Below are 20463 nucleotides of genomic sequence, written 5' to 3' on the forward strand. Positions count from 1 at the left end.
TAGGGTCTCTAGCAAATATCTATGATAATTGTACAAAACAAAAACAGAATAAGAAAACAAATACATAAATAGAACTGTACAATTATTGAACTTACATACCGATGCAAATAAAAAAAAACAGCTGTTTTGTCTGTGATATCTCTATGACACATTTTTTTAAAAACAAACTCACTTAATATTCCATTATTTTTAAAACTATGTATGTAAATTGTAAATGTAACACTATAAACGGTTATATCCACGAGTATTTCATTAACGTTAGCCTTGCTAATACAATTGTCGCTATATAAATTGCAGAGAGAAAAAAACGAGGTCTTTGTAACAGTATAAAAAGTCCTTCGTATCATATCCACCCTACCACCCACCCTATTAACTTACCCCCATGCACCAGACACGTGCCTTAGTTGTTAGTTTTACCACAACTTTGGACATAAAAACACGTATCCACTGCTGACCGGAATATTAAAAAAAAATCAATTTATGATTTGTTCAAAAAGTTTAATAAGGAATATTATTTTGATATTTAAATATATTAGTATTGCTTGGTGACCAAGTTATTAGTTCTACTACAGCTTTGGTCAGAAAAACACGTATCCACTGCTGACCGGAAAATTAAAAAAATCAAATTATTACTACGAGTTGTTTAAAAAGTGCTCAACGAAAAACAAAGAATTAGATGACAATTTTATAATAAAAATATATCAGTGTTACTAGAACTAAAAATATTTCTTTGGTGCAATATAAATGTTGCCAACGTTATTATCGACTATATTCATGATTTATTTAATAGTGCTTCTAGTTTTGGTGTTTCCTTTGTCGAAATATAAAAATCGTCAATTTTAATGGAAATACGAAGAAAATGGACTTGAAATAAGAAAATAGCGTGAGTTCAATGGACAATTCTAATGTCATCTAAACATGAGAATGAGAAAATTATATCTACATTTAATTACAAATATATATAATGAAATCAAATGAATATATTACCTGCGGTTATTAAATATTGTCCTCAAAAAAATAAAATATATTTAGAGAATTACGTAGATTGATTAAAAAAAGAAGATACGTTAGTAGAATGTCTAAATTAATTTCGAAATAAACAACAAGCGTTTTAAGCACAAATAAATTGTTTAAAAAGTGTAAAATGTTATGGTATAAATAACGTGTCTATGAAAAGAGGTTTTTTTTTAAATTAATAGCAAATTAAATGTCTATGTAAAAACAAACAATTTTAATAATAGTGCTGGTTATTTAAAAGTTCTAAACTTCTAAATTCAAATTGTCAGAGGACCACATTCAAAGTATTCCAAATTTAAACCGACCACGAGTTGGAGTAAAACTATTCCAAATTCAAACTACGAGTAACTACGGCCTGGGAAAAGTGTTCCAAATTTAAACATTCTGTCTGGCTCATAAAAATACTTTATAAGTTCCATAGCGAATAATATAGGGGGTGGTATTTAAATAAATAGCATAAAAAGTTCGCCACCATTCTCCGTTACGAGCAGCGATGTATACCGCTGGACGCGGCCAATATGGTGTTGAAGGTCAAGGTCAGGCTCAAGTACTCGCAAAATCACATCGTGTGGCTGTTCCGAAGAGTAAGTATTCATTACTGCCATTATAGAAACACCCCTTATACACCTTCCAAGTTCCAGCTTATATTTATGTATGCTAATGCCCGTTCAAGGCCATTTTAGAAGAAAACAGTTTTTTTTCTTGCCTATTTATTGGATAACCTGCTCGGATACTTTTCATGAGGTCGTAGGATCTATTCTTGGGTCGGTCTTGGTTAAAATTCCATCAGACAGTGATCGTTACAAAGGCCTTAATGCTTATTAATCTTTGCTCGCCAACCACCATTTTAGTGGCGTGGTGGGATTTGTCTCCAAATGCCTCTACTATAGGAAAAGTTACATATAACTGATCCGTTTATCTTTTGTTGTGGAAACCTCAGATGAATCTATTCGGACCCAGTCGGGGTTCCTAATCATGAGCTTATTTGAACAACTTGTGTGATATTGTTATTATTTAAATATATATTTAGCGTGAATCTTTTCGATGATTTCATGTCACCATCAAAAGTAAAACGTTTTGTTCGGGTAACTTTTGTCTTTTGTCTAGCTTCAATATAATTTTTGCGATACGTAAATGTTTAAAACATACATACAGCTGAACATAGCTCCTCCTTTATGGAAGTCGGTTAAAAATGTGGTTATTAATTCAAATGTAGAACTTTTCGTGTCGTTCTTTATTTGAAACGCCGAACACCGCTGTTTACTCTGCGCCACGTAAATGCCGTTTAGTTTCAGTTTGAGTAACTCCGCATAAATATTATATTAACTAACGGACGCCCGTGAGTTTGTCCGCTAATAGTTTCATTTTTTTTCGTCGTTTTGTATTCATCCTTTTATTTTTTCGTCACATCGGATATTTATAATACACAGCCGATTACACTAATATTATATACCTAGGCTATTGGCGCTGCATCTATACTTAGCCTTAGCAAGTCTATAACTGCATAATCTGTGAGAAATATCAGTAGTTTTGCCTGTTCACAGTCTACCCAGGATATATAAAAAGTAGCCCATATGTTGATCAATAACTCGATCTTCCAGTGAAAGTCCTATTAAAATTGGTTCAGCCGTTCGAGACATTAGACCGGAAAACAGACAAAAAATGTTTTTAAAGAGATTGTTTGTGTTTTAGTATCGCGAGAGTTTATACTACAGTCTTTCTTGATGAGTACTGTTTACCAACAAAGAAATTAGAAATATGCCATTTCATAACCTATTTATTTTAAATTATGTATGGTTTGTGTATAAATGGTTATATAAAACATATTAACCACTAGCTGACACCGCGCGGTTTCACCCGCGTGGTTCCCGTTCCCGTAGGAATACGGGGATAATATATAGCCTATAGCCTTCCTCGATAAATGGGCTATCTAACACTGAACGAATTTCTCGAATCGGACCAGTAGTTCCTAAGATTAGCGCGTTCAATCAATCAAACAAACAAACAAACAAACTCATCAGCTTTATAATATTAGTATAGATATCTAATTGTTATAAGCTTATTAATTAAAATTATTTTCATTAGTTTAAGAAGAAGTTAATTATAATTATTATTAGGTTTGAAATGAGTATTGATTTATAACTTGAAATCTCAGACAGACGCTTCCGATTTATTTAGGTTTATTTATCGACATGATAAGGCAGTCTGCACTACTTTGTCTATGGCGATAGTGTAATACATTAGAAGTCTAGACTCTAGACTTTGTCGTCAAAGAAAAAGTTAATTGCTAAAGTTAATATCAACGTCTTACATAATCCAATAGCCTAGATTATGTAAGACGCAATACAGAAGTAGGTTGTAACTTATAAGCTCATTTTATTTTATAAATACCTGTAACTTAACAAGATTTATAATATGTATTGTTTAAAAAAACAAATAACGATGCATCACTTGACATCAAGTGAGTTAGGGGTAGTTTGCCAATGAACAATGAAATGTGATGATGATGAAAAAAATGAATGAAAAAAAAGTTGCTTGTGAATAGGAGTTTTCAGAATTTGAATTTAGTATATACTAGCGGACGTAATAATGGGGCAAAGACGTCAGAAAGACGTGTTAGCCCAGTGGATATGACCTCTGCCTTCGATTCGGAGAGCGTAAGTTCGAATCTGGTCCAGGGTATGCACCTCCAACTTTTCAGCTATGTGCATTTTAAGTAATTAAATATCACGTGTCTTAAACGTTGAAGGAAAAGCATCGTGAGGAAACCTGAGATTTTTTTTAATTCGCTACGTGTGTGAAGTCTGATTTGTATTTGTCCAGCGTGGTGGACTAATGCCTAACACCTCACTTTCTGAGAGGAGGCTCGTGCTCATCAGTGAGCCGAATTTGGTTTGTTAATGATGATAGTGATGATGATTACTAGAAGCCTGCCTTTTGGGACGTTTTAGGTCACTTCACTCAACCTCTCCTTTTGTTTATTCCACTGAAATGGTGTCGACAAAATATGTCACCTTTGATTGACGGATGTTCATCACTGATAGACGGCTCAAAGTAATCTATACTACACACCCCAACCAACATTTCTTTGGCCTTGTGTCCTTCTATATGCAGCTTTAGCATTCTTCTTGTAATTTGACGTTGATCTAAGATCCAAATATTACAGAGCTTAGCCAGGAGCGTAGTTACCGTCGTATCAATGTTACGGGACCCCCAGACTAAAGAGACCCCTTGTGAAAGCAAAAATTAATAAAATGTACTCCACAATTTCTCTTAATCTGGCGCTTCCCAAAAAAATAGGAAAAAAGCTGCGGAGTTATCACGTCAGATCTGACAAAAGTAAAAAGTAACCAGTTTTTTCCCCAATTAAGCGTGCGCCCAAAGTTGGAAATATTCTATATAATAGTCATATTCACTCGTGTTATAAGCACCAATTTTGTTTCTTTTGTGAGAAATCCCCTTTGCCCTCCATTTGGCCCCCAACTAATTTTACTACATACACAGTAGTAGACCATTCAAATAATGATGACGTATCCATCAATGGCGACACATTGGCTTCAACGTCTAGAGTGCGCCCGGTTGTAACTGGTAAAACCAAACTAAAAGTTCAAAAGTCCGGTTTAAAAGCTAGTAAAACGGTTAGTTTACATGATTGGCAAAATAACAAACCACTAATAATAGGTATAAGTGGTCTTTTGCTTGTCTTTCGAAGGATCTTCTAAATCGCTTCAAAAGATTTACGATTATCGCTTATAGACTAACGTCACTTTAGCCTTCGCAACGCCAAGCTCTCCCTTTTGTCTGAAGGTATTCTATATTATTCAAATAGTTGCCGATAATTATGATACTAAGTAGTAGCTAACATAAACCATCATCTTCCAGGGCAGAGGACTGACAGGTCTGAAAAATCTCGGCAACACCTGCTACATGAACTCCATCATCCAATGCCTCAACAACACCGCCATACTCGTCGCGTACTTCTGCAACGGACAGTATCTGGAACACGTTAACAGGTATCTATAAGTTTACCATGTGTCTAAAAGTGTATATTATTTTTTTTTTTTTTTAATATGACCAATATTTTCATTCCCCTCCAAATAGACGGGAAAGACTGTATTAGGAGTGGGTACGACAATAAACCAACGGGGCGGGAATTTAACCACCACCTTAATTCTGATGACAATACAGGAACAAATTACAAATCCAATATGGGGACCTCCCCAAGATGGCGGACTGGCTGTTTGAAATCCACCCCCATGATATGGGTATCAAATGAAAAGGTTTGCTGTCAGGAATACGAAAAAAATAGTCACTTGACTATTTTTTGTCGTAAATCTAATGTAGCGGACGTCCAAGGTGGCGGACAGGCTATTAGAAATGCATAATCCACAATATGGGTATCAAGCGTGTTTTTTAGTTTTTTAAGCTATTCATGTTATTAAATTGTCAGGTCACACAGCACGCGAGGCGCTATAGCGGAAGAGTTAGCGGCTGTGGTGCGAGCTCTGTGGTCGGGACAGTATCGGTTCATCGCCACCAAGGATCTGCGGGTAACTTTCACCATCGTCAGCTTGTTCTGGATGTAGTGTTAAGAGTTCCTCGTGTACGGGTGGTTTTAACATTTGTAATTATATTATTTTAAGAAAGAGGTATTTGTATAAAGTTTTTATGACAGTGATAGTGTGAATAAGAGGGTGATTGGTGACATGGGTGCAGTTATTTGTTGACTAACGTGTACACCGTCTTGCAACTTGTTGCGGTAGTTATTTTATTTTGTGGTGTAATTGATCATAAATTGTATAGTGTGGGAATGAAAAACAAACAAAGGTGCTTGGAGGCCATTGGATCAGCTTCCACCTTCACACAGGAAATAAAACTATAAGAAATTGTAATTTAATTGTTATCAAATGTAAATTGTAATACTGTATGACTTTTTCAAAAGAGCAACTGTTGAGTTTCTTGCCGGTATCTTCTCAGCAGGACCTGCCTTCCGAACCGGTGGTAGAATCTTTACAAATAGTCAACTGACGTGTCAAAAGTGCTTGTAAACTGAGCCTACTTGAAATAAATGAATTTTGAATTTGAATTTGAAAACATGTGGGGCAGGGGTAAAGCCCCGGTTTAAAGGGTAAAAAGTAAAGTTAAAAAACCTTTAAACCTACACCCCAGGTTACAAGTCCTGTGACCTGCTTGGGATGTTTCCTCTAACACAAGATGGTGGTAATCGTACTAGTGCATATACTGCTCGGAGTATCTCTAACCAAATCAGATATAAGAAGATCCGCAGAACAACCAAAAGTTGTACATAACAACAAGTAGTATAGCTAAATGATCATGGCATTTGACGGCCTCCGTGGCGCAGTGGTATGCGCGGTGGATTTACAAGACGGAGGTCCTGGGTTCGATCCCCGGCTGGGCCGATTGAGATTTTCTTAATTGGTCTAGGTCTGGCTGGTGGGAGGCTTCCGCCGTGGCTAGTTACCACCCTACCGGCAAAGACGTACCACCAAGCGATTTAGCGTTCCGGTACGATGCCGTGTAGAAACCGAAAGAGGTTTGGATTTTCATCCTCCTCCTAACAAGTTAGCCCGCTTCCATCTTAGATTGCATCATCACTTACCATCAGGTGTGATTGTAGTCAAGGGCTAACTTGTAAAGAATAAATAAAAAAAAATCGCAATCGGTGGATCTACCTACGAGTATATGCAGGTTGCAGTGGACATCCATTGGCTGATATGATGATGACATTGCTCTAACTCTCTTTCTCTCTGTTCAGAGCGAGGTTGGCAAGCATCAGCGCGCGTTCCGCGGCACGGAGCAGCAGGACTCGCACGAGTTCCTCACCATCCTGATGGACTGGCTGCACCTCGACCTGCAGTTCACAATCAAGCCGCCACACAAGGTCAGACACTGACTCTCTCCTTCCCATTTCCCCTTCTCTTCCTCTCCCCTTTCTCTATCCCCCTCCCTATCTTCTTCTCCCTCCTCTTTCTCCTCATTGCTTAGAGCGAGATGGACAAACACCAGCACGTTTCTTTTACACGAAGAGGCATTTCAGTTTATTTATAGATGTTTAACACCTTTCTTCTTCAGTTTATTGGTTCGGTTTTTATTTCAGTTCTCTTCAACTGGAAGTGAATATGTAAGAAAGTTTGTTTGTCCACTAAAGGAGCCTAATTTGATTCATAAAGCAGATTCACTATAAATAAAAAAAAATTAAGATTGCAATAATGACATGAAGATCTCATATGATCAAAACTCTAAAAATGTGTGAAGATGCTAATTAATTTGTTTGCTTTCAGGAATCTCTCGGTGCCTCTGAACTGGCCTGGCACGAGTACACCAAGTCAAAGGAAAGCCTCGTCTTAAGGCTTTTCTACGGACAGGTTAGTTCATCTGACTGACATCAGCTGACAGACTTTCATCTGCACTTCTATACTAATACTATTAATTTATTTAATTTACGTAAAACTTGACTATGTCATAATTATAAGGGTGCGTATAAGGGACACATTTTAAGATTTGTTTACAAAAGCAATATTATTTACCCCGAATTGATTTTAGAACACATGTTTCTTGAACATTTTTTATTAATTTTCGGTAAAGAATATAACCCTAGAGTTATGGGAAATAGTCCCGAGCACCCTGTATACATACTAGATCTATTATATCGATGGTTGTACGCGATTGTTTCAGATCCGATCGACGGTGCGTTGCTCGGTGTGCCGCGCCAGCTCCGCCACCTACGACTCCTTCTCCAATCTGTCGCTCGAGCTGCCCGCGCACGCTTCCCGGTGTACGCTGGCTGTGAGTGTCATCGTCAACATCAATCAACATGCATCAATGTCCAATAACATCAATCAACATCAATATCCATCAACATCAATCAACATCAGTCAAAATACATTAACATCAATATCCAATATTGGACCTTAACCCATCTGTTTAATGGATGAAAAGACATTGCGAGTAGGTTACGTGAAAGTTTCCTGGTTAGTCTATTATTAAGTATCATTAATTATAGTTTGGCCAGGAGATTCTGAGGCAACCTACTCGCAATGTATTTTTTATCGTACTAAATTTTAAATAAAACACTTTTCATCCATTAAACAGATAGGTGAAGGTCATTTCTAATACGGATTTTACGTACTATAGAGAGTAAGCTGGTAAATGCGTTACGAAAAGTGTAATCGAAATGACATACCGTTAAGTTTCAAAGTACCGTTAAGTTTCAAGTAGTAAGACTGCTAAACTAGGACACAACTCTCTCCCCATCACTCACTCGACAACTAAGGCTACGCCCAAACTGGGCATCCATACCTTGCATTATATAATTAAGGTATGATTAGTATAATTTTTATATTATAATATAATGTAAAATATGTATATGGTATTGTTTGAATGATAATAAATAAATATATAATTAAACTCAAGTAAGCCCAGCGCCGAATGCGGTTTTAGTCTTTGAACGGTATAATAGGGTAGTTGACTCATATCAAATTTAATATAAACGATATTAATTTCGTGTAATTCTTGGAATAAGTGTCCGAAATATATCGATATCAATTAACAAAAGTTAAGGATTTATTTTAAAACTTACTTTAAATATTACGTATTTTTTCAAATTTTCCAACGGTCAAAAACGCTGACGTCCATCTTGTGACGTCACTAACACCCTTGATGAACTAAACGTCGAAATAATTGTTAACTAATATTTTTTGTCAAACGCTCCATTTGTATGGGACTTATTGTAGTGACGTCATGAAACTTTTTTTAGTCTAGAACGATAATGAACTATTTAAGACCATTTAAAAAAAGTGTCAACTAACTAGTAGGAGCTTGTAAAGTAAAGCAAACTCGACACGAGAGATGGCGCTATTAACCACTACTAATGTATAAGTTTCTCTTTTATTTAATTTTATTTTAGAAAACTCGTACTATTTATACTCATAAATAAATAAACTTTTATTCTTTACAGGACTGTCTAAAATTATATTTGAACGACGAAATGGTACCAGGCTGGAACTGCCCCAATTGTAAAGAAAAAAGAGACGCTGCCAAGAAACTAGACATTTCGCGACTACCTCCAGTCCTCGTAATTCACTTCAAAAGGTTCTACGTGGACCCCAAAGAGTATATGTGTAACGCGTACAGAAAAAAACAAACATACATCGACTTCCCGTTAGAAGATCTAGATATGAGGCAGTTTTCACTACAGTGCCCCGAGAATCAGATATACAATTTGTATGCCGTGTCTAATCATTACGGGTCTATGGAGGGCGGACATTACACTGCGTATTGCAAGAGCAGTGTCTATGGAAAGTAAGTAAAACAAATCTAAAATATAAACCAATGTATACCTCCCAGGTTTGTTACTCTTACATCGTGACATCGTGGAGCATGCACCTTCAACTTTTCAGTTATTTTAAGAAATGAAATATCACGTGTCTCAAACGGTGAAGAAATCATCGTTGATCATCATCATCATCATCAACAGCCGATCGACGTCCACTGCTGGACATAGGCCTATTGCATGGATTCCAAACACAACAATCTCGAGCCAACAGCATCCAATGGCTCCCTGCAAACCGTTTGATGTCCTCGGTCCACCTAGTGGAAGGTCGACCAACACTGCGCTTTCCGGTGCGGGGTCGCCATTCCAGCACCTTGAGACCCCATCGTTGATCAACAGGGTTATAGTGATGATGAATCTCTACAATATAGTCTTTGCTAATAGGATGATGACAGTTTTTTTAATCTATATATATAAAAATTAATTGCTGTTCGTTAGTCTCGCTAAAACTCGAGAATGGCTGAACGGATTTATCGTATCTTGGCCTTCAAATGTTCGTGGAGGTATAGGAAAGGTTTAAAAGGTGAGAAAAATTAGAATAATGCCGGGAAAACCATAAAAACAACCCTTTTCTATTTCCCATACAAACGTTTAAGAGTCAAGGGTAGAGTAGGGATAGGGAAGAAGTGCACATAAGTCAAAGCGAAGCTTGACCGGGTCCACTAGTTGTATATAAATTAAGAGTATACTAATAGTAAAGCAATTTTGTAAAAGTAACAGGGTATCTGTGATCATTACTTTCGGAGCTACAGGGATTTAAAGGGTCAGATCTGCAGCGCTGCCGCGGATCCCTGAAAAACGCCCCATACAAAATACGAATTAATGACGTCGTATAATGATCATAACATTATGATCGTTATATTTGTATGGGCGTTCAAATAAAATTACTAATATCTTTGTTATTTGTGCGTTTATGTTTATAGTTCAAATATTGAAAAATATCACATTTAATGTAAGGAAGTCTAAACTGTATGAATTTTCATCTAGTTACGATAAAAGATTTTTAATAGATTTTGAAATTTTATCATCTTATTTATTTTGCAAATATCCATACAATCTTTGCTTTTTATGTATAAATTAGTTAACATTGACCTTATTTACCCGAATGTATCATAAAAATCAATATATTCAAACCTAGTCATCACCAATAAGTGCATTTTAAGAAATTAAATATCACGTCTCTCAAGTGGTGAAGAAAAATCACCGTGAGGAAACCTGCATACCTGAAAATTTTCTTAATTCTCTACGTGTGTGAAGTCTATAGTGTGAAATCATTTGGCCAGCGTGGTGGACTATTAGCCTAACCCCTCATTCTGATAGGAGACTCGTGCTCAAGAATGAGCCGAATAGGGGTTGATAGTGATGATGATTCTCTACAATAATCTTTGCATTTCCAGATGGTACAAATTCGACGATCACCTCGTAACGGAGATCCCAGCGAGCGAAGTGCGCTCGAGCGCCGCCTACATACTGTTCTACTCGGCGTGCTCGCGCTCGTGATGCGCCCGCCACGCCATCCGCAGCGGCGCCCACCACGCCGCTCCGGCCCCGACGACGTCGCGCCATAGGTAGAGCGTACGCTATAGCACGCCAACTTCAATACTTTTAGTATGTACATTCAAATTTAATTTATTTCAAGTAGTTGATGACATGACATGCTCATGATATGCGGGCGACGGGGGGAAGGATTGCGCGGATGTGAAGTGCGCGCGGGGCATCGCTACCCTTCTCAAGGCCCGCGCGGACCATCGGGAGTGTTAAGAACAAATTTGCCAAGCTATAGTTTTGTTTTGTCGGTCCATATCTTTGTATAGGATAGTTGAATCATGTCAAATTTAATATAAACAATATTAATTTCGTATAATAAAAGTTAAATTGCTAATTGCAATTTATTGACAAAGACAACTTCTTGGCACTCAATTCAAGTAGTCGCATTGGCAAATTCAACCTTAAACTCAATCATTAAGGTTGAAATTGCTCTGAATTTGGGATTTTATTGAATTTACTATACTATACTCGAATTCTAAAACTGTCAAAGCTAAATTGGCCAATTTTTAAGTGAAATTTTCTACATGATTAGAACACCAATTTGACTGTTTTTCAATGGTGCGGTTACAAAGACAGTTCTAAAACGAAGCATGCTTAAGGTACAAAATGAAATTTTGTTCTTGTTACCTTCCTCTTCCTTCTATGAATATATCTATAAATGTTAGCATTTTAGATCTGTCAAATAAGCTTTTTTTTGTTTCATGTAAATATAAAACTAACTAACTAAATGTGTGTGGTGTATAATATGTTAAATATACTAGTAGACCCGGTCAATCTTCGCTTAGACAGTTACGCAAGCATCCAATGAGCTATCGGCGACAAACAGATACTTTAGCCGCCTATAATAAACAATACATTATGTTGTTATGTCAACTAGTAAAGTATTTATGCAAAATGGACCTAATCTCGTCTTGATAAAGGATTTATTAACTAAAAACTATTTCTGTCTGAAGCATAAGTAATGTGAAAAAACTACTATAAAAAGAAAAGTAAAATTGTGTGCTGTACTAAAAGTATTGAAGTTAACAAGCATGGGAAATACGACTTTAAAACGAGCAGCTTTAGCTACGTTTTACTTTGGCGTTCGAATGTGCGTGCGGATGACGTCATCGGCGGATTTCGGATATTTTCAATGTAAACTACTAGAATTAAGGGACAATGCAACATCAATTTACTTTAAATTCAAAAATACACAATTGCTACAATTGTAAAACGTATTATCCAATTAATTTTAGTTTAAATGGAATTTTTGGATGTTTCCACTGATTTCGGATTCCACAAATTTTTAATAACACTAAATTGACATGAAACTGTAAAAAAATATTGTATTGTTTTCTATTCTTGTCAATTTAGTGATATTTAGATATTGTGTATTGTAAAAAATATTACGTATTAATACCCAATGGTTCTTTAGTTGTATGCAAATATACAAAGGACACTAAAATGACAGGTCTATACAGGGTGTCCCGTAAATAATACATACTTTGTTATAGCTGACATCAAAGCCTACTAAAATAACGCAATAGTTTGCCGAAATTTTGCGATTTTCAAGTTATATAGATTTTTGTTCTAAACACAAAAAAAACCTACCTTAAGTCCAGTTTAATCGTACCATGTGCTTAAAAACTACTTAAGCGCTAATTTTATACTTGCCAATTATCTTTGAATAGTTGGTTCAATGTTAATTATTTTGTTATTCAAGTAACACGAAACTGAACTGAAACTGAACTTGAACTAAAATAAAATTACATTTAAAAATGAAGGTAGGATTTTTTTGTATTTTGTACAAAAATCAATATAACTTAAAAACCGTAAAATTTCGGCTATAGTATGCGCATTATCATCTGAGTCGTCCGGTCATAAAAGTCAAAAAAGATAGGAATGTGCAGCGCGCCTACCTGCGCACCCTAATTATCGATAAACGGCTACCTGCGCACGTGCTAATGATGAGTCAATAATGATTTGGACGATTCTGATTGGTCGGTTTCTAATGTAATTGCATTGCGTATTTTTTTTGCTATAAATGTGTTTACTGCAATTAAATAAATACATTCATGTGTTACTCGTTGCGCACTATGGATACTAATATATAATAAATTTGGCAGAAGACGAAGATTCTGATGATGAAGACTCAGATGAAGATTAATTTTATTTAGTTAATAATTATATAATATGAAATATGTATTATATTAAATCAAATATTGTTAATTTTTTTAATTTTGTGAACAAGATACGATAATAAACTTTACTTATCGATAATATGTCTTTCATTGTTACACCCTTCACTAGACGGCTCCATAAGACCCATAAGTGCAAGCGAGATAGATATAGAGAAATGATTTATGGCCCTAAGACTCAGTTGTTAATGCTATTAGTATAACATATATTGCGTTATATTAGAAAGCCTTGATGTCAGCTATCACCTTGTAAAGTATGTCGTAGTATTTACGAGACACCCCTGTATATGCTATCTTATAGCATTGTCAGACATGTTAAGTTTATATATTTGTGTACAACATAATTCCACCATTATATTTGTTGTGATTTAATGTTAATACGAATAACAATATGTTATAAATGTATAATATATTCCAAGAAGCAAGTTTTGACGTTACGTCACTCGCTGTTTAAAATTTAAGATGTCCTTAAGTTTAAGAAAACTGTACAGAATAAATGAAACGTTCGTTAACGTTTGTATGCAGCTCGCTTACAAAATTTAATGTAAAGTCGAGTAAAACATATATATACACTGTGAAGTTTTCTTCGTCTTCAACCGAAATCCCACATAATGTACTCAATGTATATTATCCATTAGTGTTATTATAAAAAAAAAACAAAGTACAGTTTTTCAAAAAGCGATTATTTTAAAACATCCTGTATTTTCAAACACCTACATTCGCCGCGATACCGCTCGCTCTGTCGCTCCCTTTAAGGTCATTCACTTAAATTCATCAATGACTCAATATTTACGAAAAAGAATTAAACAGGATGTTTAAATTTTTTCATAAATAGAATTTTCCTTTCGCTTGTGTGAATTAACTTGAGGCCATTTTTAACATTGTTAAGGGGTTTCTTGTATTGGATTCTTGTATAATAAATGTCAGGGTGGTTTACAGACGCTGAAACTAACACGGTGTATAGTGAATATAATCAGTATATACTTACTACTTATTAGTCCACCATACCTCGTTTAGTGCGACGCTTCCTCGGCTCGATACTTCTGTAATAAAGTATGTTAGTAGTTTTAGATTTTTAAGGTATCTAATTTTTCCGCCTTCCATTAGTCTCGGAGATTACAGAATATACCCCTTGGGTCAACAAATCACTACAGGATTCCCTTCAAGTGCAAATGAATATTTTTTTCGAAATACTTTTTTGTTTTAATTTTATCTTTATTTGCATAAATAGTTTAAATTTTATGTTCAACTAAAGATATTGATTACCAAAACGAAATTTCTATCTGAAAGGCCGCTTTTGATCTGAAGGATAGAAAGGAAAGAAAGTATTTTATCCTTGATCTTTAATTGAATGAGTAGTAATATCCGTTTTCACCAAAAATAATTCTGATTTGTATTTCATTTACTTGTTGCTTATTCTGTAATTTTCGATTAATATTATTCTATTTTATTGACAAAAGGCTCGAAATTTTTAACTTCTTTGCAGCCGTCGAAAGTTATTTGTAAATTTTATATTATACCAGTGTGTTATGAATTAATTCCATAATTCCTAACCTTATTATGAGGTTATGGAATAAATTCACCACTCACTTCCTCTTTGAGTTACTGCTTTCTTTAGTTACATGATGTACCACACCACAGTTAAATCAAATTATCAGATGTACCATACCACAAGAAAATCAAATTATTAGATGTACCACACCACAAAAAAATCAAGTTATCAGATGTACCACATCACAAGAAAATCAAGTTATCAGATGTACCACACCACAAGAAAATCAAGTTATCAGATGTAGCATACCAAAAGAAAATCAAATTATCAGATGTACCATACCACAAGAAAATCAAGTTATCATATGTACCACACCACAAGAAAATCAAGTTATCAGATGTACCACACCACAAGAAAATCAAGTTATCAGATGTACCATACCACAAGAAAATCAAGTTATCAGATGTACCACACCATAAGAAAATCAAGTTATCAGATGTACCACACCACAAGAAAATCAAGTTATCAGATGTACCACACCACAAGAAAATCAAGTTATCAGATGTACCACACCATAAGAAAATCAAGTTATCAGATGTACCACACCACAAGAAAATCAAGTTATCAGATGTACCACACCATAAGAAAATCAAGTTATCAGATGTACCACACCACAAGAAAATCAAGTTATCAGATGTAGCATACCAAAAGAAATTCAAATTATCACACAAGAAAATCAAGTTATCAGATGTAGCATACCAAAAGAAAATCAAATTATCAGATGTACCACACCACAAGAAAATCAAATTATCAGATGTACCACACCACAAGAAAATCAAATTATCAGATGTACCACACCACAAGAAAATCAAATTATCAGATGTACCACACCACAAGAAAATCAAATTATCAGATGTACCACACCACAAGAAAATCAAATTATCAGATGTACCACACCACAAGAAAATCAAATTATCAGATGTACCACACCACAAGAAAATCAAATTATCAGATGTACCACACCACAAGAAAATCAAATTATCAGATGTACCACACCACAAGAAAATCAAATTATCAGATGTACCACACCACAAGAAAATCAAATTATCAGATGTACCACACCACAAGAAAATCAAATTATCAGATGTACCACACCACAAGAAAATCAAATTATCAGATGTACCACACCACAAGAAAATCAAATTATCAGATGTACCACACCACAAGAAAATCAAATTATCAGATGTACCACACCACAAGAAAATCAAATTATCAGATGTACCACACCACAAGAAAATCAAATTATCAGATGTACCACACCACAAGAAAATCAAATTATCAGATGTACCACACCACAAGAAAATCAAATTATCAGATGTACCACACCACAAGAAAATCAAATTATCAGATGTACCACACCACAAGAAAATCAAATTATCAGATGTACCACACCACAAGAAAATCAAATTATCAGATGTACCACACCACAAGAAAATCAAATTATCAGATGTACCACACCACAAGAAAATCAAATTATCAGATGTACCACACCACAAGAAAATCAAATTATCAGATGTACCACACCACAAGAAAATCAAATTATCAGATGTACCACACCACAAGAAAATCAAATTATCAGATGTACCACACCACAAGAAAATCAAATTATCAGATGTACCACACCACAAGAAAATCAAATTATCAGATGTACCACACCACAAGAAAATCAAATTATCAGCTAAAAAAACGTTATATTTTAAATATTATAATTTTATTGGCGACATCTATGTTTAGAGATCTAACTCTTCGATTTTATTTTACAAAAATCTATACACTAAATTGACAGAAAAGTGATAATGCTGGTAGAAACCACGAGTTATTTCTTGACTGTCAACAATTTTAATGACATGTCAATTTAGTGTATTTATTTTGTCAATCCAACAGATTTATGTGAATAAAAATTTGCGCCATTTCTTGACGGCTGTACATAAGCTTTCAGATGAATTAATGAAATGTTATTTATTTATTTGCTTTTAGTTTTTATTTAGGTAGACATGTTTGTGTGTGCGCGAATCCGGGAAGAAAGACTGAGTGTAGTAGTCCGTTAGAAATGAGAGACTATTTTTTATTGGATGTTTTTTTTTTGTATAATTTGGAATTCCCAATCGGTTTACATTTAGTGAACTAAATTCACAGGTTTAAAATTTAAATACTTTTGCTGTATTCTTACAACAATATCGGACATGAAAAAAATCTGGCATATTTTTATAGACATTTTTCATATTTCTAAGTTGCTGATATAATTGTCTATTAAAACTGTGTTCTAAATATAGGTATAATTCTGGTAGAATGCGGATATCTATTTATATATAGATATCGTCTTGAGAAATTTTGTAAACAATTGATGGTTCTTTTTCAAAATGGTATCAAGTATTTTATTTGTTTTAAATACCTGCAAATTTAGTTCAGTTCAAGTTTTTACGTATGAACGTAATGTCACTATTTTAAATTTTAAGTCCGTAATTCCATATGTGGATATGAAAGCCAAAAAATCACATTCAAAAGTTTAAACTTGTACCATGGAAGTGAATTAAAAAAAAGAAAAGAATTTCTATGGAAAAAAAATATACTTTTGAATGTTCCTAATCTATAAGTTGGGGCTTAATAAATTGATTATCATTAAAGGCTAAAGGTGCTTTCATATATACCAGTGTCAAAATCGTGTCAACTGTCAAAATAGTGACTTCAACAGTTATATGTCAGTCATCGAAAAATATTGCATCTTTAGTAAAACTCTTTAGTTTAATTAGTGTACCGAATTATAAGTTTTGTGAATACATACTCAACAACTTTTGAAAAAGTACATGGAGACTACTCTTTAGTCGATGGTTTCTTTTTATGCAATTGTAAACGTATCATAAATGTATGAAATAAAAAATTGTAACTATTTAAAAATAAAAATATTTTTGTATTTTACTTTTTTTATTATTTGGTACTTTGGTACCCCTCATGTAGTACCAAATAAGTTCGGTAATTTTTTTTGAAGATATTTTAATTTTTTGATAGTTTTAATTTTTTTTTTTGTTAAAATTCAATTGTTTTTATCATTGACACTTTGACGCTGTTATATTTGGATACACCTTAACTGTATTTGTCTCAGACTAATTACATGAGGACCTGTCACGCTAGACGTTACTTTTCTGTCAAAGTGTATGATCAACGATCTAATGCGATTATAAAAACTTTATAGTATCGATGTTTCATAGTTGTAATCGTGTTCGAGGGTTAAGGAGCACCATAAAAATAACTTTTCATGTAGTATGGTGTAAAAACGGGCAAAAACTTTTAGTTTAGTATAAGATATACACAATACTAAGCTCATTTTCATCAGCGAAATTGGGTGCTATACATGGCCTGTAGCCTAGTGGCACGACGATTCTCTTTCTACCATCGCAAACGCTTCGTTGGGAATGACAGATCTTGATCACGTGACCTGTCGATAGCATTTGTCATTCCCTTACATTTTTCTAGTTTTCGAAGCGTTAGCGATCGTAGAAAGAGAATCGACGTGCCACTTGGCTAGGGGGGCTGGTCCTTCTATAACTGGTCTGAGGTATCTGTATAGATACTGAATTGTGTAAACAGTGATTGTTAACAATTTAACTATGTGTATATAAACGGGGAAGCCATTTAATTGAAAAGTAAAACTTCCGATATTATTGACGGCCCCCGTGGCGCAGTGGTATGCGCAGTGGATTTACAAAATGAAGGTCCTGGGTTCGATCCCCGGCTGGCCCGATTGAGGTTTTCTTAATTTCTCCAGGTCAGGCTGGTGGGAGGCTTCAGCCATGGCTAGTTACCACGCTACCGACAAAGATGTACCGCCAAGCGATTTAGCGTTCCGGTACGATGTCGTGTAGAAACCTATTTCATCCTGCTCCTAACAAGTTAGCCCGCTTCTATTCAAGATTGCATCTCACCATCGGGTAAGATTGTGGTCAAGGGCTGACTTGTAAAGAATAAAAAAAAAGAAGAAGAAAAGGATTAATTGAACTTCCAGCTCGGTTATAATATTTGAGAGCACTACTAGTTCAAATTGTAAGCTATTGTAACGAATTTCAATGCCTAAAACTAAAATCGTAAGGCTCCATCGATCTCCTAATAAAAAGTGGATGCACAATCAGCGACCAAAAAACGTCCCCACTCAATGAGTGCCAAACACCAACTTCTTGGCACTCAATTCAAGTAGTCGAATTTGCAAATTCAACCTTAAACTCAATACTTAAGTTTGAATTTGGGATTTTATTGAATTTTGGACTATATTCAAAGGCCTTTAGGTATAATTTTCTTTACCATTAATTCTAAAACTGTCAAAGCAAAAGAGGCCAGTTTTTAAGTGAAATTTTCTGCATGATTGTGCGTCCTTTTATTATAAGAGAGGGAGGTGAATGTAAGGCTTCCCTATATCCGAGTATTAATATAATTATTTAGTGCCATTACACTAATAGCCGTAGATAAAGAATCTATAGACACGTATATGACATTTTATTTAGGGATTTTAATTGCGCGATCTTTTTACAACATACAAGCAAACGCCATACGGTTTCACTCGCGTACGCGTAGTTCTCGTTCCCGTGGGAATACGGGTATAATTTTTCCCATTCTCCTCCAACCAGTCGGGAAAAACTGTATTAGAAGTGGGTACGACAATAGTCTATCGGGGCGGGGATTGAACCACCACCCCCTGTTGATGAGTGCGGCCGCTTTACCGTTGAGCTATTGAGGCTTTCTAATAGTGAAAGTATTTTTAAAGCAGTCCAGTTAATTCAGAGCCTATTTAAATACAAACAATCAAATCTTTCCAAATTTCCAATTTTCATAGATGAAGATATTCTTAATGAAACAAGCAATACCTCCTGACAACATCCAGAATTATAATTTGCATGCTTTCGGTCAAAACCGTGAACACCCCAATTCCTCATAGCGCCTGGTCTAAGAGTGATGTCTTTCTTACATTTTAATTGCCACTTTTATTTATTACTCTTTACTATTTCTGTTTTATTTATTGCATTACATATTACTTGTTCGTTTTCAACGCTATATTGCAACCGTAGTATGGGGCGCCCATGATGCTAAACGTGTCCAAAATTTGGTTTTGTAAATTTTAAGTTGTAAATATAATAAATAAATTTTTAATCAAAAGAAATCGTTTAAAATGCGTGCTCTATAGATATTTGTCTCGCGTTTCACGAAACAACCATTTTTGGGTGAGGTAAAAGAGAATGAATATTTTTGTTTATAAATGTTGTTGTATGAATAATTAATTGTACATAGTTATTATAACTACTTAAAAAAATTGATAATTAATTATTGTGTATATGTAAGACAAACTTTATTAAAATCTTGGTTATTACAGTTATATTGGTTTTATTTGAGGACCATATTTATGTTTACCAACAAACAAATTAAAAATGAGGGTATAAATCGCTGGTCATTTCACAATAATTAACTTGTTCTTATATTAATGAAAATAAATTCGATTAATGGGCTTAGAACAATTAGATATAGTTAATATACTTTGAATGACATTTTATAATACATAATTTAAAATAAATAAGTAATGAAATGACATGCGTTTTCTTCCTTCATGGAACTAATACTGCCATGTTTATGGTGATGCAGCATTGCTGTTAAGGGTGTTTTTCACCCATCATCAGAGAAGTGCTATGCAGCTATGCTGCGAAGGTGTAAAACTTATGCTACGAAAATATATGACCGTTTCCACCAATACTAAGCTATGTAGCTGTGCAAGGAAGATATAGCAAGCGATAGCTTATATATAAAACATATACTTGAATCCGCTCCCAATAGTGCTA

The 20463-nt window shown here is 34.7% G+C and overlaps 2 protein-coding genes across 5 annotated transcripts in view; both read left to right on the plus strand.

The window, feature by feature from the left end:
• Positions 1-14745, plus strand: part of LOC112057717 (ubiquitin carboxyl-terminal hydrolase 8) — a 43748-nt gene extending 29003 nt beyond the window's left edge. For 3 of the 4 annotated variants that reach the window (XM_024098239.2, XM_052888474.1, XM_052888475.1), the window contains 7 exons: positions 4900-5030; positions 5468-5567; positions 6794-6919; positions 7320-7403; positions 7714-7824; positions 8996-9339; positions 10768-14745. In XM_024098239.2, coding sequence (XP_023954007.2) covers positions 4900-5030; positions 5468-5567; positions 6794-6919; positions 7320-7403; positions 7714-7824; positions 8996-9339; positions 10768-10870 — 999 coding nt within the window. In that variant the 3' untranslated portion in view covers positions 10871-14745. Of the gene's footprint in view, positions 1-1230; positions 1602-4899; positions 5031-5467; positions 5568-6793; positions 6920-7319; positions 7404-7713; positions 7825-8995; positions 9340-10767 lie in introns of those variants that run through there. The other variant, XM_024098240.2, reaches the window with a different exon arrangement.
• On the plus strand, positions 11509-16381 carry LOC128199312 (uncharacterized). The gene is made up of 2 exons (XM_052888295.1): positions 11509-11517; positions 14837-16381. Exons 1-2 carry the CDS (start codon positions 11509-11511, stop codon positions 16379-16381), a joined length of 1554 nt encoding a protein of 517 aa, XP_052744255.1.
• Positions 16382-20463: the final 4082 nt, after the last annotated feature.

Source organism: Bicyclus anynana, chromosome 22, assembly GCF_947172395.1.
Source record: "Bicyclus anynana chromosome 22, ilBicAnyn1.1, whole genome shotgun sequence".
Lineage (NCBI taxonomy): Eukaryota > Metazoa > Arthropoda > Insecta > Lepidoptera > Nymphalidae > Bicyclus > Bicyclus anynana.